General features: G+C 51.5%; 1 protein-coding gene across 1 annotated transcript in view; it reads right to left on the bottom strand.

Moving 5' to 3' along the window:
* The window catches only part of SETD2 (SET domain containing 2, histone lysine methyltransferase), a 72355-nt gene that overhangs the window by 22693 nt on the left and 28378 nt on the right, over positions 1-21284 (bottom strand). The window contains exons 6-12 of the mRNA XM_071734502.1: positions 19585-19708; positions 17923-18000; positions 17548-17645; positions 15654-15780; positions 12421-12555; positions 11250-11378; positions 8821-9456 (exon numbers count right to left, since the gene is read on the bottom strand). Of these exons, the coding sequence (XP_071590603.1) occupies positions 8821-9456; positions 11250-11378; positions 12421-12555; positions 15654-15780; positions 17548-17645; positions 17923-18000; positions 19585-19708 (1327 nt within the window). The remainder of the gene's footprint in view (positions 1-8820; positions 9457-11249; positions 11379-12420; positions 12556-15653; positions 15781-17547; positions 17646-17922; positions 18001-19584; positions 19709-21284) is intronic.

Raw genomic sequence — 21284 nt, 5'->3', positions numbered from 1 at the left:
CAAAAATGGGGCTCTTGAAGGAAAGTGCTTGGTTTAGGCAAATTATTGCCATGTTTTCTCTCTACATTGCCTCTGTGTTGATGAGTTTAGGGCCTTCTTGAGCCAAGTGCTAAGGGCAGGAGTGTGGGACCTAAGCTGCTCATCCCACCCATGGGCTACAAGCACCTGAACTCTGATGGAAGCTTAAAAAAAAATCTTTGGAATTAAACAAGCCACCCTCCAGGTGCCAAGGTGTGCTTTTCTACCTCTGGTTTTGTCAGCCATGCTGTTCCCCCAGTGCCAGATGCCACCTGAGCCTCATTCTATTGGGGTGTCCAAGGCCACCAACCCCTGTTCTGGCAGAGAGCTGAACACAGACATGAACCTGTGCTCTAGGGACACCACTGTGAGGTGCCTGGAGACCTCCCATGGGACCCATCCTGCTCTCCAAGGCAGTTTTAGGCAGTCCCAGCAGGAAGCAGGGGGTTGGACTTGATGACCCCTATGGGTCCTTCCAACCTGACACACTCCAGGATCCTACAAGGACCCTAATTTCACCACCTTGGAGAAACAGAGGAGGCCCTGGTGGCCATCAGCTGCTCACCCACCTTGGGGCTCCCCAGGACAAGCCCTGGGCTTCCCCCAGCACCCACCAACTCCATCAGGGATGGGGCCCATCCCATTTCCTGGGATGTTGCCTGGATCAGAAGCTGATGTGGAAGCACCCCCAGGGAAAGGAGCAGGAGGCCACTTCCCAAGTCTGAGTAAAAAACCCTTTAACCAAGCCCCTGCTGAATGCTCTGAGCTCAGTGACCAACACCCAGCACCCCTTCTCCTGCAGCAGCCAACTCAGCACCCTGGGGCTGATCCTTCCCTCCAGATCACAAAGGGAGTTGGAGCAGCACCACAGTGTTTTGGGTTTTATCTTAAATTCTGACACTCCACTGGATCCACCTGGTTCAGAGCAGCCCTGGGGAAAGGGACCTGGGGGTCTTGGTGGCTCAAGATGAGCCAAGAGGCTGCTGGGCTGCATCCCCAAGGGCATCACCTGCAGAGACAAAGAAGTCCTCATCCCACTCTGCTCAGGGCTTGTCAGACCACACCTGGGATATTTTTGTGTTGAGGTTTGGGCCCTGCTGTACAAAAAGGATGTGGGCAGGCTGGAGAGGGGCCAGAGAAGAGCCACGAGGATGATCAGAGGTGTGGAGCACCTGAGAAAACTGAGGTTTGTTCAGGCCTGAGAGGAGAAGGCTCAGGGGAGACCTTCTGCCCATGTTCAGTGCTTAGAGGGGGCTCCAAAGCAGCTGGAGACTCCCTGTGTCCAAGGAGTCCCATGGACAGGACAAGGGGCAATGGGCACAAGGTGCTCCTGGGGACATTCCCAGTGGACACCAGAGGAAAATTTTTCCCCCTGAGGACAGTCAGACCTTGGAATGGTCTCCCAGGGGAAGGGGGGGATTCCCCCACTTGGGAAAGTTGGAAGTCTCAGCTCCAGGGGTGCTGAGACACCTCAGATCAACAATAATATGAGAAGGGTTGGAGCAGATGGGCCTGGAGGTCCCTTCCCACCTCACTTTCTGGGATTCTCCAAGTGTCAATGAGCCTGACTGGGTGAATGATGCCTGCACAGAGCATTACCAACCACCCACATTCTGCTTTCATCCCAACCAACCCTTGCTCTGACCCTTCCTGAGCAGCTCCCAAGAACATCCAGTTGGTTGGAGCAGAAGGTGAGGAACCAGCTACTGGCAAGCTGAACATGCCCAGGATGGTCAGAGGGAAGGAATTAAGACCAAAGAAACCAAACCAGAGAAACTCTGGGCCATCCCCCCTGCAAAACTAGAAGACAATGAATCCATAAAAGTCAGTGCTAAAGAAACCTCAGCCAAGCCACCTCCCCAAGGCCATGACCATCAGAACATCCATCCCAACACCAAGCACCCATTGTCTCCTTGACAATGTCTCCCTTGTCTACTTGAAGCCTCGGGGGCAAAACCACCAAGGACCTTCCCTGGAGAACCAAAATATCCTTTAATTTCAGGCAAAGATGATACAGAGGGGAGGAAAATCTGCATAAAACTGCTCCTGGGGCAGGGAAGGCTGCAGCTGGTTGGGTTTTTAGAACTCCCCCATGCTCAGAAATACAAAACTTTCCCTTGACTCAACTCTCAACCTTCTCCAATGTTCATCTGCTCCATAAAATCCCACCTGGGTTTTTTGAAAGCCCAGAGTCTCTGCCCAGTAGCTCCTGATGGCATCACTGGTTGGCACTGGAGTTAACGAGAGTCCAGGTTTGAAAGTCTCACTTTAATTGTTTTAAGAAACAAAATAAAAAACCAACCCATGCCCCATGGGCCCAGAAAATCTCTTTTCTTTGGTGAAATCAATGAAAGTAGAAGCAAGCCAATGGTGGTCTGCTGGCAAGACAAAACCACTTCTAAAGAGGGGCTGAAAGTTAAAAATAGACGTAATTTTGGCCAATTTTTTTTTTTTCATTTAGAAAAATACCTGTTTGGCTTGAATACCTTCAGAGCTTGAAGCCAACTCAGCCAACAGATGTGGTGTGAAGTGGCTGCAAACGTGGATGCTGTGACCAAAGCTGCAAAAAAGCCCTTTTTTAATTGCTCTTAATTGATGACACGTTGGCTACGGATCACAAGACCCCAATCACAAGACCCCAAACATAGTGGGGTTTGACTGAAATGAAAAGAAACAAGGCAGGAGCTGAGCTGCACCCTGTGTGGGGTGGGAGGGATACAGAAGGAGCCAGCTGGGAAAAGAAAGCTTCTCTGATGTGAGTGACTCATTGTCCAGGGATGGTTTTTCCCCTTTTGGGAAGGAGCAGACCACGAGTGCAGCTGCTGCTGACCCAAAGCACCCACCAGCAATGAGGCTTCTCTTTGTATTTTCCCTCTCTGACATTCACCCTCCCCCCAAAAGTTCACTCTCAGATCAAGCAGCTTGTTCAGAACATCACTCCATGCCATGTTCCCACCAGCAGGAAAGAAGTGATGAGGAGCACAGCAAGCCATGAGGTGATGGGTGAAAGAGAACTCCAGGACCTGCTAGACCAGCCTCCCCCCCACTTAAAATTATTTGTCCCATGAAATAACAGGACACACAATGGGAAACTACTGGAAAAAAGGGTCAATGGGAATAGGAGGAGACCTGGGCAGCCTGGGCCAGGCCCTGACAACCCTTTCCAGGGAGAAATTCTTCCCCAGCTCCAACCTAAACCTCCCCTGGCACAACTTGAGGCCGTTCCTCTTGTCCCATCACTTGTTACTGCCTGATGATTATAGAAGCCCAGAATTCCAGAGTGGTTTGGGTGGGAAGGCAAGACAAAAGCTCATCCAGTCCCTCAGCTGCCCCTCCTAAGACTTGTCCTCCAACAAGCTGAAGCTTTGAGGTCAAAGATGTGCAAGGGGCAAGAAAGCATCTGCCCTCCCTAGGCAGGAGAAAGCATCTTCTGAAAGTTACACAAGGACAGGGGGCACCAGAGGGGAAAAATGAGTCAACCCAGGGCAGCATCCATCCCAGGAACTGGGATTGCCCTCATGAAGGTCCAGGTAGCTCAAAAGACAAGATAATTATTGACCAGAGAAGGAGCATCCATCTTGCTGGAGAGAGCTACGGATCGGCTCGATGCCTCCAGGATGAGCCTGGTGAAGATGGAGGCAGCAGAGACTTTGAGCCAGCAATGAGCAGAGGAAGTCATCAAAATTGCTCCATGAAAACCAGATGGTGGTCAAACCAGCTGCAGGGCAAGGGGAACTCCAAAGAAAAGCCTCTTTTATTTTTGGAATCAGAAGCTGCTGGCTTTGAGCGTGCGGAACCGCAGCGGAGCCCCAAGGGCTCTCCACCTTCCCCACCAAATGTTAATGAGTTACACAGCAAATTAAATACAGAAAGAAAAGTGATACTCTAGAAATTAAAATTAAAAAAAAAAAAAAAGCACCCAGGATTCAGGCTGCCTGGCTGCAGACACAAACCCACCCCTGGCTTGGGAGAGGGAAGAGCTGCAGAATGGTCTCAAGACTCAAAGAATAAAAGGGTAGGAAAGGAAGACTGGGCCCTATGAAAACCCCTCCAAGAACCCATCCCTAAGCTGCCAATTATTTTGGATTTTATGGGACTAAACTGGAGAAGACCAATGGACACCAACGATGGGCAGAGGGAACAACAGCACAAGTAGGCAGAGGCTCATCCTCAGCTTGCACCAACCCAAGAACTGCTGGGAAAGGGGTGCCAGCTCTTCTGTGCTGACCTCTGCCAGCCCAGCTGCTCACCCATGTTCAGAACCTCTCTTACTCATCAGGGGACCAGGCACATTTGTCCTGGGGCCAGAGGAGATGAATCCCACACCTGGACCTAGAGCTGGAAAGCCCTGGACCTAAAGCTGCAGCCTGCCAGGAGTTGGCAGAACTTGTGTGCTCAGAGCCAAGAGCTGCAGATCCTGATGTCTCACCTAACTCTGAACTTCTGTTGTTAATTGGTTGAAGAAGCATCACACAACCACATCCACTCCCTACCAGGGGGGATTTTCCACCTCTTCCTTGCTCTCCTCCCTCCTTCCCTCTCTCAACAGCTTCTCACTGCACCCCCCCCATCCCGACAACACCAAGGGACAGAGGAGACCAAGAGAAAGGACCAGTGCCACAATGTCCTTGCTTAAAAGCCAAAAAAAACCCCACCACAAAGAAGAGCCTGGCTGCTCACAGTGTCTATTGTTTCCCCCAACTGTTCCTTGCTCTAAGTTACAACAAATTAGGAGCCTCACTAATTAAAATCTGCCGTGTGCCTGCTGGAGGGAGAGGCAGTGGCTGCAGGATGGCAGAGGAGAGGCAGAGAACCTGCATGGGGCTGTCCTGTCAAGATGCTTCAGGGAGGATTTGGAAAGACTTCTCTCAGGGGAAGACCTTGGCCAAAATTGGGGTAACACCTCAGCTTTGAAGTCCAAGTCACTGCTAAACACTTGGGAGGCTACAAATGTCCAAGTCAAACCTTTGAAACCCAAGACACTTGGGTCTTTCCAAAGGTTTTTCTTAAAAAAAAAGACCTTCTCCAACTCCTAAGGGCTCAGAGCTGCAGCTCCCACATGGCCTCTGCCCAGGTGAGGGCATCCCCTGCCTGTCCAGGCCTGGAGGAAGATGCCAAAAGCTCCATCCCAGCTGAAGCAGAGCTCACCCCTGTGTGGGATGCTCTGCAGGGCTGCCATGCCTCTGGTGTCCACGTGCCTTTACTCAGTTAGCAGAGGACATGGGCTCACCACAGGACAGGCTTTAGATGTGTGATGGATGGGTCACCACAAGAAGCCTACAGCTTGGGTAGTGCCCAGGACCCCAAGAGCTTCCTTTGGGATAACAGAGAGGAAAGAGGTCTGGTGACCCTGCAACCCCAATCCTATTAAAGCACGTGCTCTGCTTGAAGCCATAAAGTGCTCTCCTGTCCCTCAGCCTGGGCTTCTGAATCCTAAACCATCAAAAGGATGTTGAGCAAAGCTTGCCAGGCTTCACCCTGTGCTGCCAAGAGGGGAGAACACAGTGTCTGCTGGCCACCATGCCATGTGTCACCTCCACCATGGGACTGGCTGTATGGATCAGTCCATGGAGCCTTACCTGAGCACCATCCTCCAGCTGGAGCAGGATAAGACACCTGGAAGAACCAGGTTGAACCACCAGCTACACCCTTTCCTTGGGTGCCCACCAAGCAACCTTTGCCACCCAGGGTGAGTTTTCAGCCCGGGGCAAGGTGTGAACCCCTTCCTTGGAGAACAGGAACGGTGGGCACGAGCCCGGGCTGAAAACTTCCCCCCACTGGGGAGTGTGAGTGTGTGTTGTGAGGGGTGTGGAGCAGTGGCCAACACTCCTTGGAAGTTATGGACTTGGAGTGTTGGAGCCCTGGAAGGCGAGGACTCGGGAGTCCTGTGTGTAGAGGTATAAAAAAAAGAGCTCACTTAATCCTTTCATGCCAGGAGTTGGGATTTTTTCACCAAAATAACGTCGGGGCATCAATGAGTTAACCACCTCTGTCCTCTTTTTTTCACCTATTATACTGCTCATGCATCATCCAGCTTCCCAACCATCTTCCTGTTTCTTCTATGTCCTCTCCCTTCTTCAGCCCGGAGTTGAAAATGGAGTTGAGAAAAGGAGACACATGGTCAGCTCCTTGCTGCCCTGAGAAGCTAGATGGAAATGGTTGAAATTACAAGGGGGTCTTCAGCAAGACTGGAGAGGACATAGCTTAAGTTACCAGGTTTCAGACCCTCCCACACCCCCCCCCATCCAGCACTCCAGAGGTTCCACCACCAAACCAGCTTTCAAAGGAGCTTGGAAGTGGTGGATAAGGCACCCAGCTCACTAGCCATGGGGTGACCAGGTTCTCCAAGGTGCTTATCCATCCCCCTTCCATGGAAAGCATCACCCTGCCAGCTTCATCTTGGGCATCAGCCACCTTTGGGCTGTGCTCTGGTGGTATCTCAACAGGTGAGGGTTGGACAGAAGCAGTTAACTCTTAGTGCCATGAGAAAGTGCAGGACAGAACTCATCCCCACGTATCAGTTTCCCCAATGAGTTTCCACAGCCCCATGGCATGATTCTGGGTTTTTTTGGGGGGTGGGATTACTACAAAGTTCAAGGTTGTAAGGTGGATCCCCATCCCAACAACCAGACACAGGCAGTGGCAGAGGCCTTGCACAGACATGAGGTTCATTAAAAAGGACACAGAGAGGATGGGAACCCCCAAGGAGGAATGAGGAGGGGTGAGGACTCCACAGCCTGACCAAGGGATTCAGCAAAGGGCTCTAAATCCCCAAGGCTGAGCTCCTCCAGGCTCCAGAGAAAAGATCTCTAATCCCCAAGGCTGAGCTCCCCCAGGCACCAAAGAAAACACAAAGCTTGGGGTTAAACTGACACCCTCAGATTAAATTTTGCCTTGAACCAACGTTTTGGAGCTCTTTTTATGGAACTTCATATTTTTTCATTAGTGCTTAAAACCATTTCTTGAGCTGTTTTGTGTCTAAGCACCACAGCAGGTGATGCTGGAAGTGAAGATATTTGGTTGCAAATAAGATCTGGGTGATCCAACCCAAATCTCCAAAGACTAAGAACTTGGTTTGGCTTTCAGTTGGACCAGTTCCAGGTATCTGCAATGGATGGAACTCAACCCAGCCATAAATTTAACCTCACTGCATCATTTCAACCAGGAGAATCCCCAGGCCCACACAGATGTTCAGAGTTTGCCAACCCAAATCTCATCAACCACATCTCACAGATCTGCTGGGTCAAGAGAGGGAGGAAGAAAAAAAAAAAACCCAAAACAAAACCAAAAAGAACTTCTCTACTGAAATGTGTTCTAGTTGTTTGGGAAGTCTCCTTTCTTCTCCCACTAACACAAATGAGGACACTCAGCTCCACAAATGTCCAAGAGTCTCTGGTTCTCCTGAAGAAACCCAGAGATGATGGGGAGGTTTCTCCTAAAACTTGTGGAGCAGCCCTTATTGAATGAGCCTCCTCTAAAGCATTCCTTGGATCAAACTCAAGGGGTAAATCAACTCCACAGCTACAGGATGCATCCTAAAACATTCCTTTGCTTCCAGAAGGATTAAAATGAGTGGGTTCTGGATTGAGTGAAGGGCAGAAATCCTTCCATGACCTTTTCCACCAAGCCAGAAGCAAGACAGCACCTCTGATTCACAGAACCCCAGGATGGGTTGAGTTGGAGGGATCTTAAAGCTCATCCAGTGCCCCCCCTGCCATGGTCAGGGACCCCTCCCCCAGCCCAGGGGGCTCCAAGCCCCATCCAACCTTCAACACTGCCAGGGATGGGGCAGCCACAGCTTCTGGGGGCAACCTGGGCCCAAAGAATTTCTTCCTGATCTCATAATTTCTTTGCTGGATCCTCAGCAAACCCTAAGGCCAAATGAAAGGCTCCCACCCCTCTTGCTTCAAACAGAACATGCAGAATATAATCCTAAAAAAGAAAACTCCTCATCCATCTGCTCCAAAGAGCTAAAGAAACCCCAGGAAACACCTGAAGCTTTGAGTGACCTTTTACTGGAACAACATCCCATGTCCCATCAGAAAAAGCTATTGGGGACACTACTTGGGGACAGGGGACTGATTCTGGAGGTGACAGCCCAAGGCCACCAAGCTCTTCTCTTAAAGATAACTGCTAGAGGAAGACTTTGATGGGAGGGATAGGGTCAATTAAATCGAAATTACAAATAAATTTAACAAAAAACAACCCACAAATCTGAGTAGGTAATGGATCTAAACACCAACTGCAAACACCCAGAGGTGAACCCAACACAACGACCATGGTGGGCACACAGGAGGCCAACAGAGGGGTTTCTGGAGGGGTGCAGATGAAAAGCAGATGTGGAGAGAGGGGCAGCACTGACTGTTTGGTGAGAACTGAATTTGAGAGCAGAAAGCTCTACATTTTGCTTCAACCTTGACAAACACTGGGCCACTACAAGCCCAAATGCTTGAGGTGCCAGCACTGGCCCCTTTTTCTGCTTGGTTGAGGAGTCCCTCAGAGTTGTGAACAACCTACAAAGTAAGTGGGTGACTGAGGTGTCTGAAACTGAAAGATCTGAGTTAATTATTAAGAACTTCCTATGATTCCCTGATCTGCTCCTTGCAGCCTGCAAGGCACCAGCATCCAGAGATCTGCTGCAAGCCTCAACAAGGCAGCTGAGGATCTACACAGGAAGCACCTGGAGAAGGCCTTCTGCAGAAAAAGGCCATTCTGGGTCATCAACCAATTACCAAGACAAGAACTCTGCATCCTCCTTAGCCAGAGCAGAAGGTGGTGAAGCTGCAAGGAGATGCCTCTTACCTTGAGCTCCTTCCAGCTGTCGAGCAGCCTGGTGGCCAGGTCGCTCACATCCACCATTTTGTCTGTTTGTTCTTGGCTCCTCTCGCTCTCCACGTCGGAGACTCCTTCCTCCTCATCCTGAGATGGTGTCTCCATGGTGATGGGCTCTTCCAGCTTGGCCCCATTGCTCTCTTTCACCTCTGCTTCAGGCTCAGCCTCCAGCTCCACACCTTGCCCTTTGCTGCTCTCCACCGGCGGCTCAGCCGCGGCTTTCGCCTCCTGCTGCTGCTCCTCCGCCACCTCCATCGGGGCGTTCTCCAGCTGCTCCAGGTCCTCTTTGCCTTCCTTCCCTTCCAGCTCGCTGGTGGTGTCTGAGATGGCACTGTCCATGCTGTTCTCACTGATGATTTTCAGCCGCCGAAACACCAGTTTCTTGGGGGTGTCCGTGTCGCCTTCCGCGCTCTGCTTGGCGGAGAGCTCCGGGGTGTTGAGCGGGGTGTGGGCCCGTGAGGTGTTCTCGCTGGAGTAACCATCCCCCTCACTCAGCTGGGGAACAGCAGTCTTGGTCTGAGCCCAACGCTGGATGATGGGAAGGACTTTGCTCTCCTCCAACATGTTCTTGGTGGGGATGGGCAGGAGCTCCAAGGTCTTCATGATCTGAGGATAAAAGGAGGGCGTTAGGGCGGTGGGAACGGAAAGGCCTCTCCTACCTGGGGTGGGTTCCTCCTCTTCCCAGTTTTTCAGGTTGGAAGATCAAGATGATGGTGATAGGGCTCGGGATGCACAGAGGTGGAAAACCCCAGGAGGTGGCAAACTGAGAAACTGAAGTGATTTTGGAATTAAGATGGTCTGAAAGAGCTCAGACACAGCCATCCCCAGGATGATCAACCCAAGACAGCAGCTGGATCCTCTACATGAAAGAAAACCCAATGAGCAACATCAAGTCAAACCAGAAGAGTCTGACCCCAAAAATATTTGCAAAATAACACCAGGAAAGCTTTTTCCTCGCTTGAGAGAGGTGACCTGTGCTGCAGGAGACAGCTTTCCTCTGGAGACCAACCCAAAGGTTTGGCCTCACCTGGGTCATGTCCAAAGCTCTGAGATGAGAATCACGTTATTAAAAAAACTTTCAAAATCCTTCCAGCAAACCTGGCCCTGGAAATGGGAACCCTGGGCACAGGAAGAAGGCCCAGATGTTCCATGAGCACCTTTCCAAGGGACTTCAACAATTTCTCCCTCAGAAACCAGGCCCCAAATCCCTGGGTTTGAAGCAGGAGACAGCCAGACCTTCGAGTGGACTTCTAAACTTTCAAAGCCATCCCTCGAGGAGTGAAGGGCAGAAGATCCTTTTCTGGCACTACCCTGATTCCTGCCATGCTGACCCAAAAAGCATTTCTTTTCAAATGCTGCTCATCTTTTAGAAAGAGGGGGAATAAACATTGATTTGGATTCTAATAGAATATACTCATATATATATAAAAGAATATATATTCATATAGATATTCAATCCACCAAACCCCACCTAAGCAGAGAGGGGGCTGTGTGGAGACAAAGCCACCACCACCCCAGTGGGTTTTTAACCTCTTGAAGCTTCTGGGCAGCAGCTCTGGGCTTGGGGATCAACGAGATTGAGTGCTTGGATCTATTCCAGGGGAAAAAAGAAGTCTGACCCTAATAAGCACCAATTTCTCCAAAGCCAGAGGGTGAAAGAGGAGTCAGAGAAGTGATACCAAGGAGGTCTGCAAGGCCATGGCACTTGTAGGGCAGGGAGAGGAGGAGGTTGGCACCATGGGTACAAAAATCCAGATTTGAGAGAGCTTTGGAGCAACAGCTTCAACATCCACCAGGGGGATGGATCCCTCCCACCCTAAAGAAGGAAACAGGGATGATCCAAAGGGGAGCAGCTCAGCTCCTGTGAGCAGTGACTGCACCAGCTTAACTCAGTGCCTGAGTCCAGAGGAGGGAATGGAGGTGGGGAAGGGTCTGGAGCACAAGGAGAAGGTCTGGAGAGCATGGAGGAGGGGCTGGAGAAGATGGAGAAGGGTCTGGAGAAGTTGTGAGGAGCAGCTGAGGGCCCTGGGGGTGTTGATCCTGGAGCAGAGGAGGCTGAGGGGAGACCTTGTGGCTCTCTGCAACCCCCTGAGAGGAGGTTGGAGCCAGGGGGGGTCGGGCTCTGCTCCCAAGGAACAAGGGATGGGACAAGAGGAACTTTGGGCACAACTCAAGTGGTGCCAGGGGAGGTTTAGGTTGGAGCTGGGGAAGAATTTCTCCCTGGAAAGGGTTGTCAGGGCCTGGCCCAGGCTGCCCAGGGCAGGGCTGGAGTCCCCATCATCCCTGGAGGGGTTTCAGAGCCCTGGAGATGTGGGGATGAGGGACAGGGCAGGACAGGGCAGGACAGGGCAGGACAGGGCAGGACAGGGCAGGACAGGGTAGGACAGGGCAGGTCTCACCTCCAGCTGCAGCCTCAGGTTGGTGGCCGTGGTTCCTCTCCCATCTCCCAGCTCCGTCATCCAGATCCAGAGCAGGGACAGCCCGTGGCATTCCAGGAAGGATTTCAGGCAGGACTGGGAGTGGGTGTTCTGCAGGACACAGGGACACGGGCAGCACCTCCCCTCCCCACACCACACTGCTCCTGGGGACAATGCCACCCGTGCCCTGGCCCACCCACTGATGTCCCCTCTCCCACCCACTGATGTCCCCTCTCCCACCCACTGCAATGTCACCTCTCCCACCCACTGATGTCACCTCCCCCACCAACTAAAGATGTCCCATCCCACCCACTGCAGATGTCACCATTCCCCTGTCCCACCCACTGCAGATGTCCCCTGTCCCCCTGTCCCAGCAACTGCAGATGTCACCTCTCCCACCCATTGCAGGTGGCACCTGTCCCCCTGTCCCAACTGCAGATGTCCCCTCTGCCACCCACTGCAGATGTCACCTGTCCCCCTGTCCCACCAACTGAAGATGTCCCTTATCCCAGCAACTGCTGATGTCACCTCTCCCACCAACTGAATGTCACCTGTCCCCCTGCCCCACCAACTGCCAATGTCACCTGTCCCTGTCCCACCCACTGCAGATGTCACCTCTCCCACCCACTGATGTCACCTGTCCCCCTGTCCCAACTGCAGATGTCCCCTGGCCCACCCAGAGCAGAAGACACCACCAGACAAGGTCCCTGCAGTGTCCCTGAGCAGCAGGACGTGTGGCAGAGCCACTGTCCCCCTGGGCTGCTGATTTTGAGGAGGAAAATCAGAACCAGGAGGGGTTTGCTGCCCAGTCAGCAACTCTGGGATTGGCTGCAGCCCATGGGCACCTCGGAGAGGGGAGCTCCTGGGACCCTGCCAGAGCACTGGGGGTGCCCAACCCTGACAACCAGGAACAGATTTCCTTTAGGAATGGGCATTTTGGAGCAGCCCTCAGGTTCAGCTCCTCCAAATCTGAGCAAAGTGTGGGGAACAACAGAGCTGGACCTGAAAGCACCCAGCAGAACCTCCCAGATGTACTCAGCATGGCCCACGTGTCAGACCTTCCTCCCACCTTCCCCCTCCTCTCCTAAGGAGAGCTCCCAGGCTGCTGATGTCCCAGGGAATGGTTCCTGCCCTGCAGCAGGGATCTCCTCACCTGGATGAGTTTCAGGCAGGTGAGCTTCTGCTCCAGGGTCTCGATCCGCACCATCAGTCGGGACAAGCTGAGAACTTGGTTCTTATCAGAGAGACCTTCCCCGTTCTCCAGCAGAGCTTCCAGCTCCCCATCCACCTGCACAGGAGAAAATCCCAGGTCACGCCAGGATCAGCCCACCCTCTGATGGCAGAGACAACTCCTGCCCTGGGGGAGAGAGGCAGGAGAAGCCTCACCCCAAAGATTTTTTTCCCCCTGCTGAGGCAACACCTCAAATCCTGGGGTTGGTTCTGGTTCAGTTCTTTTAACCCAAACATTCTGTGATGCTGTTAAAAGGCATTGGGAGCTGGGCCTTAAGGACAGGGATGAGAAGCTGACTGTGGTGTTAATCAAAGGATGAGCTGGAGGTCTCTTCCAACCTCAACATTCTGGGATTCCCTCAGGAGCAGAAGAAGATTGAGGGTCTGGAGAGTGTGCAGAGAAGGGAATGGAGGTGGGGAAGGGTCTGGAGCACAAGGAGAAGGTCTGGAGAGCATGGAGGAGGGGCTGGAGAAGATGGAGAAGGGTCTGGAGAAGTTGTGAGGAGCAGCTGAGGGCCCTGGGGGTGTTGATCCTGGAGCAGAGGAGGCTGAGGGGAGACCTTCTGGCTCTCTGCAACCCCCTGAGAGGAGGTTGGAGCCAGGGGGGGTCGGGCTCTGCTCCCAAGGAACAAGGGATGGGACAAGAGGAACTTTGGGCACAACTCAAGTGGTGCCAGGGGAGGTTTAGGTTGGAGCTGGGGAAGAATTTCTCCCTGGAAAGGGTTGTCAGGGCCTGGCCCAGGCTGCCCAGGGCAGGGCTGGAGTCCCCATCATCCCTGGAGGGGTTTCAGAGAAACCCCTGGGGATGTGGGGATGAGGGACAGGGGCTGGGGGGGATGGGGAAGGGTTGGACTTGAGGATCTTAAAGATCTTCTCCCACCCAAACACTTCTCTGGGTCTGTGCTTTACCCATGAAGAACCCTGGTGCTGACTCCCCATGGTTGGGGATTTTTTATCTGCCCTCTTGGGTTTTTTTCCAGCCCTTACACCCTGCACAGCAGCACTCAGCTCCCAGCACTTCTACTGGCACAGCCCAACACCCCCTCCAGGCAGGAACCTCCCCTCCCATTCTCCATTTGTCCTCATCAACAGCCCCTCAGAGATGTGTCCACCTCATTCCAGGAGGAAATTCCAGAACACTCCCAGTTTATCAACTTGGAAACCAGATGATCAGCTCGACTGCACAGAGATTTATTCCTTCCCACATCTGATTTATGACTTTATGACCACCCCAGCACATTCCACCTGGGCACCAGCACAAGGTGCAGAATTTAGCCAGCTGCTCAGCACCACCAATTAGCAGCTTAAAAACACCTTACTAATGACTAAGAAATTATTCCATGGCTTCCTACCTCTCCAAACAATAAAAATGAGTTTAAAAAATTGGGAGCTTCTCCCAAAAAATCAGCAAAAAATCTGACTGATAGAAACAGAGATGGAGAACTTCATGGAGGGAACAAACCCATCCCAAAACTGCTCCTTGCAGCAGTCTGCACCCAAGAAAAAATTCCTTGGACTGCTTTCTTCTGGTTTCTCTGCAGCTTCCTACAACTCCCATGTGAAGCTATCCCTGCAATTTGATGTAGGTTCATGGATGAGGGTTATGGGATCACCAAATCATGAAAGTTGGAAGAGATCAACCCAACACCACCAGCACACTAAACCACGTCCTCAAGGTCCATGCCCACATGGTTTCTCAACACCTCCAGGGATGGTGACTCCACCACTGCCCTCAGCCTGAGCCAGTGCCTGGATACATGGTTGAAAAGCTTTAAAAAGACTTGAAAACCCCAAAAGCTCTGGGTTTCAGCTGCAGATTTCATTCAGCTGCAAACACAACGTCAGAACACACAGGACACATGTCCATACCAGTTCCTCCTGGAAGCTGAGTTGCCTCTGGGCCACAACAATTAAGAGATTCAAATTTCACAGCCCAGACATCTGCTCCCCCCTTCAGCTGTCAAAATTCAGGCAAAGTCCCCACGGGTGGGTCTGGTCTTGCCTGTTTTTTTCAACAATAAAAATCAGGCACCACAAAACAAATGAAAAACAAAACAAAAACTGTGGAATGTGTCCAGAGCAGAGCCACTGAAATGCTCAGAGGGCTGAGCAGCTCCCTGGGAAGCCAGGCTGAGGGATTGGGGTTGTTCAGCCTGGAGAAGAGGAGGCTCCCAGGTGAGCTCAGAGCAACCTTCCAATATCTGAAGGGGCTCCAAGAAAGCTGGGGGAGGGCTTTGGACACGGGGGGGTAGGGAGAGGACAAGGGAAATGGGTTAAAACTTGGAGAAAAAGGGGAGATTGAGGTTGGAGATGGGGAAGGAATTCTTGAATTTGAGGGTGCTGAGCCCCTGGGTGCCCAGGTTGCCCAAGGAAGCTGTGGCTGCCCCATCCCTGGCAGTGTTGAAGGTTGGATGGGGCTTGGAGCCCCCTGGGCTGGGGGAGGGGTCCCTGACCATGGCAGGGGGGGCACTGGGGGGATTTAAGGTCCCTTCCAACCCAAACCATTCCGTGATTCTAATTCTTTAAAACCAGGTAGAATTCCAGATGCTGTTTAGTGGTGTGCAGTACTGATGAGCAGATATTCAGAGAATGGTTTGGGTGGGGAGGGACCTTTCAAGCTCCTCAAGTCCAACACTGCTGCAGTGAGCAGGGACATCAACACAGTGAGCAGGGACATCAACACAGTGAGCAGGAAATCCTCACAGGGACATCAACACAGTGAGCAGGGACATCCTCAGCCAGCTCAGGCTGTTCAGCCCCCTTCGACCCAACCTGGAATATTTCCAGGGATCTACCACCTCTCTGGGCAACCTGGGCTAGTGTGTCACCACCTTCAGAGTGAAGGATTCCTTCCTTCCTTCCTTCCATCCAGGCTAACTCTAGCCCTTCTCTGGTGGTATTTCATGCTCAGCCCCCCAGAGAAAGGCAGGAAATGTTTGCACCTACAGCTCCAAGGACACACAAGCACCGAGGACCCATCAGAAATAAAGTTCTGGAAATAAATGGAGGTCCTGACGAGTCAAGTGATGCCAGCAGAAGAGCAGGGAGGTGACTGAAGCAAGGCTCAAGGCCAGGGGCTCAACCCTTGGTTGCTGCTCCTCTGAGGAAGCACTGAAGAGGAGACCCCTGGGCAGAGCAGAGGAGCCCCCAACTCACCGAGTCCTTCTTCCTCGAGCGCTCCTTCTTCATCTTGCCCCCAGCAGCCCTGATGCTGACTCTGTTCTCTCCTCCCAGGTAACCCCGGCAGTTGGCTGAGCCACAGAAACATTTCTGAGCCTCTTTGCTGGTGGGGACACAAGCAAAGGAGCAGGTTAATGCCAGGCCAGCCCCATTCCCAGCCACTCATTTCACCTTCCTCTCAAGCGGCCCCTCAGAAAAAGGCAGGGGGATGTTTCTGCCTGCCAAGGGCTCTCTGAACACTCAGAATTCAAATTAAGTCTTTTATTTCTTAATTTACTGCCTTAATCCCAGGTGTCTCGGCTGGAAACCAGAGCCTGATTCACCTCCAGGCTCTTGGCAGGTCAAGAATTAAGAGCCAGGAAGGCAAAAGTGGTGGTTTGGGTCTCTTAACTTTTTACCACACACTGCAATTGATCTCTTCATTTTCAGAATGAACAAATAATCAAGATTTTACATTCCTGAGGGAAAATTCTGGTGTTTTATTGCCCGAAACAGAAGAATGGGCTGGGGCTTCATGGAAATAGTTAAAATTCAAGTGGTTTTTTGTTTTTCTTTTTTGCACAGAAGAGATATGAAGAAAAGAGCAGGAGAGATTTAACTTATTTTCAGGCAGTATTTCTACAAAGCCTCTGTGTTTTCTACTTGACATACTGTAAAGTTTTAGCCCTATGCCACAACTGCTTGGGAAAATGGGGGGGAGGTGATCAGAAATGGGTGTAATCCACTGGAAAAGGTGGCTCTGCACTGGGAACCAGGGAAGTTCAGCTGCAGAATCTTCTCTGAAGCAAAACCTGAGCTGAGGAAGACACCCAAGAGACCAAGCCCACTAAATTTAAATATACCACACATCCAAATGACCCATGCTAGCAAAATCATTCTCCACTGGAGAGGCCCAACCAGAGCCATGATATGAAACTCTTCATTTTGATTAAGCCATATAAAGGCAAAAATAAAATGGTGGGTGTACAGCCTGTGTATTTGGTGACATTCCCCAGCTTCAGAGACATTCCCACGTGCCTAAAAACCAACCAGGCTTTGCTGCAGGATGGGCTAAGTTTGCTCCAGGAACTCCATCCACCACAGCACCTGGCTCTTCAGCTCAAATTAATTTAGAAGGCAATAAAAAATTCATCTCTGATTCTTCTGCACATAGAAAGAGGCAGATCCAGAGGCAAAGGCAGAGACACCTCTTAAACAGAGTGCAGAAAAAAATAAAACAAAAATTAAGGATTGTAAAATGGATTGGCAATAAATCTCCTAATTACAGGTTGCTCCCAGCTTGTCAGAGGCTATTCTGTGCTCATCACATTAAAAAGAGTGAAATATTTTTGTGCTCATCACATTAAAGAGTGAAATACTTTGCCACACACCTGGACAAGCAGGAATATAAAAATATTAGGCTCAGTTTTAGGGAAGGGAGCCAAACCCCCTGACTGGAGCCTGCACACCTGCACTGGAGCAGGACAGGAAGAGGGAACAATCTGGCTGCTGGGGTTTTACAGCTCTGCAAGTATTTGCAAAGTCATAAAGCAGGGGTGGGTGGAGGAGATGAGACATTATTTAGGAGTATGGCAAGGTCTGGAGCTGGGGTAATGAATGGTTAGAGAGAGGAAAGCAGCAGCCAAGGTAATTATCTGGGAAATTTCCACTAGGGAGAGGTGGAACAGAACAAAAAGGTGATAAAAGAAGACACTGGGAAATTCCTCACCCAATCTCTCCTGTTAGAAATGGAAGAAACTGTAGAGTTAATTGCTAGGAAAGTGTCTGTTAGAGGAGGCTTTGCAGTGGGATGTTTCAGAGCAGGATCTTCCACAGCCCAATGCTCACAAACCTCCCCCTCCCAGCAGCCTGGAGCTGAGCCCAGCCCTACCCGTATCTCTGGAACTGGTAATCAAAGGTCAGCTCAGAGCCCGAGGGGACCAGTTTGGTGGTGAAAAATCCAACTCGGAGCTGCCCATTCACAGTCCACTAAGGGGAAAAAAAAAAGAAAAAACAAGATGAGCAGAGTGGTCAGAAAAGTCAGGTTTAAGTCTTGGTTTTGCTTGCAAAGATGAATCCTTCAAAGAGCGAGGTGAAACCTCGAGGTGAAACATTTGCCAGCTTCCAAGGGAGGTGTTTCTGTTTCATTACAACAATAATAACACAAAATCAAAACAAAGAGGCATAAAGAGAAAGGAAAAACATTTCTCATTCAGTCCCAAGGCATGGGAAGGGTGAAGCCAGCAGCTCTGATCCTGCACTTTACCTTTTGTGTCTCGCAGTTCGGTTCACAACTGTGGTTCATAAACCGAGAGCAGTTTCCCTTCTGGGTAGCATCAATTATCTGAAAAGAAAAGAAATAAAAAGTAAGAGGGAAACAGCCTCCCCCCCCAACTCTGTACCAGGCAGGGATAGGATGCAGGGCAGCTACAACCAAAACATATTTGAATGGAACCCTTGGAGAAGTCATTATCACCCTGTCCTGCTCCAGCTCTCAACCTTCTTTGGTTCAGAGAAAGGGTTTATAATGACATTAAATGTCCTCAAAAAAAAGAGCATTAAACTCTCTTTCTCCCCCTGTGCTCTGCTGAGCCCCCCCTGCAGTGCTGTGCCCAGGTCTGGAGTCCCCAACAGCAGAAGGACACAGAGCTCCTGGAAGGTGTCCAGAGCAGAGCCACTGAAATGCTCAGAGGGCTGAGCAGCTCCCTGGGAAGCCAGGCTGAGGGATTGGGGTTGTTCAGCCTGGAGAAGAGGAGGCTCCCAGGTGAGCTCAGAGCAACCTTCCAATATCTGAAGGGACTCCAAGAAAGCTGGGGGAGGGCTTTGGACACGGGGGGGTAGGGAGAGGACAAGGGAAATGGGTTAAAACTTGGAGAGAAAGGGGAGATTGAGGTTGGAGATGGGGGAGAAATGCTTGAATTTGAGGGTGGTGAGACATTGGCCTCAGCATCTGTGTTAGATAAAAACCTGAGGCTCTGGGGAGACCTTAGAGCAGTCTTCCAGTACCTGAAGAGCCCACAGAAAAGCTGAGGAGGGACAATTTACAAGGGCCTGGAGTGATAGGATGAGGGGGAAGAGTTTCAAAGTGGAAGAGAGGAGATTGAGTTGAGATATTAGGAGGAAATTCTTCCCTGTGAGGGTGCTGAGCCCCTGGGTGCCCAGGTTGCCCAAGGAAGCTGTGGCTGCCCCATCCCTGGCAGTGTTGAAGGTTGGATGGGGCTTGGAGCCCCCTGGGCTGGGGGAGGGGTCCCTGACCATGGCAGGGGGGTTGGGACTGGATGGGCTTTAAGGTCCCTTCCATCCTAAACCATTCCATGAATTTTAGAAGCAACTGGTAGAGTTCTTCAGATGGGTGGGCATCCTGGATTTTTATTCCTGGTCCCTGTCTCTCTGATCTGGAATCAAATTATGGGGAGGACTGGAGAAGACAAAATCTCTGCACTGTACTCAGACCTCCTTGACCCCTGTGTCCTCCCCCTCCCAACAGAAAACCTTCCTCTGTGCCCCCTCGTGCTCACAGCCCCACAGCAGCAATAAAAATTGCTTCCTCTGGAGGGAAAAAAAGAGGAAAAGAGAACTCCAGAGTATTTTAAGCTCCTTTGAACCCACAGGGAGGGACAGCCCCAGCTGAACATGACCCAGCCAATGCAGTTCTGTGAGCAAGGGAAGGGAGGAAATGGGGTTTCTTGGTGTATTTTCTAAACTGCTTTATTTGGGCAGCCAAGGAGGTGAAGCTTGCCTTGAAGCATCTCCTCAGGCTGGGACACAGAGGTGGTTTCTCTCCCAGAGAGGTGAAGGGATGGGCCATCCCCAATCCCTGCCCTTGGGAGGACAATTTCTTCTAGTCAAGCTAGAAGATTGCTGTTAAATGAGGTTGGAAGTGAGGGATGGGTTACAAAAACCAAGGCCTCCCCCTCACCCCACTCACCTCATCATTCTTCAGGGCCATGAAATAATAATGGATGTTCTTGTTCCGGGCGTATTCCTTGACACGAGCCTTGAACTCCTTGTGGTCCAGCACTTCCCCACAGTACTCCAAGACAAAAGTGTTGCTGCAAAGCCCAAAAATAAAAGGATAAACAAAAAAATTATCACTCCACCAGCAGGAAACCCCAAGGAACAGAAAAGAACCATCCCTCTGAACACAACCTGCAGTTTTGGCCATGCTGGTGGCTTTGCTGTGGTTGTTGCACACCTCAAGCTCAAGCTGCTGGGGTTAATTTCTGGGGTTTTGGTTGATGCTATCACATGAGTGGATGGAAAAGCTGAGACAGAACTCTTTGAGAAGGTTGGTTCTGGAAAAGAATGAGCCCTGGTGGGTGAGGTGCAGAGGAGAATCAAGAGGATCAAGGAGCTGGCAGATGGTTCTCCATGACTGAAGGTGTCTGTGCTCTGCTGGTCTGGTGGTGAAAGGAGAGGTCACTACAACACCTTTACTCATAGGAAAGGTGAATTTTAAAGTAGAGATGGAAGAGAACAAGTGGTGACCCCTCAACTCAGCAACAAACCTTCTGGAGAGCCTCTGGGCCTTCAGACCTCCAGCACCAAGGCAAATGGTGAAACAGCTTCTCTCCAGCATGGTCTCAGCTCTTCCCTTGCTGAGTATCACCACAAAGCCTTCCACAATTCCTTGTGCTTCACCTGGAGAGCACCAGGAAAGCAAAAGCTGCTGCCCAGCTCCCCCTCACCTGATTGTTGAGTGTTTTGGGCAGGTTTCACTCACCCCATTGCCTTCCCCATCACTAATGCCTTGCACTGTGCCCTGGTGGCCTTCCAGCCCACAGGGAGAAACCATGCCCATCTTCATAGAATCACAGAATCCTAGAACTGGCTGGGTTGGAAGGCACCTCAGAGCTCCTCAAGTCCAACCCTTGATCCACTCCCCCCGTGGTTCCCAGCCCATGGCACTGAGTGCCACATCCAGGCTCTTTTGAAATAGTTCCAGGGATGGAGAATCCACCCCTTCCCTGGGCAGCCCATTCCAATGGCTGAGCACCCTCTCCAGAAAGAAATTCTTTCTAATATCCAACCTAAACCTCCCCTGGCACAACTTGAGACCTCTTGTGCCCTCTTGTCTTGCTGAGAGTTGCCTGGGAAAAGAGCCCAACCCCCCCCTGGCTCCAACCTCCTTTCAGGGAGTTGGAGAGAGTGATGAGGTCTCCCCTGAGCCTCCTCTTCTCCAGCCTCAACACCCCCAGCTCCCTCAGCCCTTCCTCACAGGACTTGTGCTGGATCCCTTCCCAGCCTCCTTGCTCTTCTCTGGACCTGCTCCAGCACCTCAATCTCCTTCCTGAGCTGAGGGGCCCAGAACTGGACACAGGACTCAAGCTGTGGCCTCCCCAGGGCTGAGCACAGGGGCAGAATCCCTTCCCTGGACCTGCTGGCCACGCTCTTCCTGAGCCAGCCCAGGATGCCATTGGCCTTCTTGGCCACCTGGGCACACTGCTGCCTCCTCTTCAGCTTCCTGGCAATCCAGACTCCCAGCTCCCTTTCTGCCACTCTGTGCCCAGCCTGGAGCTCCCCATGGGGTTGTTGTGGCCAAAGTGCAGGACCCGGCACTTGGAATGTTGAACCTCATCCCGTTGGGATCAGCCCAACTCTCCAGTCTGTCCAGGTCCCTCTGCAGAG

This window comes from Heliangelus exortis, chromosome 2 (assembly GCF_036169615.1).
Source record: "Heliangelus exortis chromosome 2, bHelExo1.hap1, whole genome shotgun sequence".
Lineage (NCBI taxonomy): Eukaryota > Metazoa > Chordata > Aves > Apodiformes > Trochilidae > Heliangelus > Heliangelus exortis.
The sequence above is the reverse complement of the archived record's forward strand: the minus strand, read 5'-3'. Positions and strand labels throughout refer to the sequence as shown.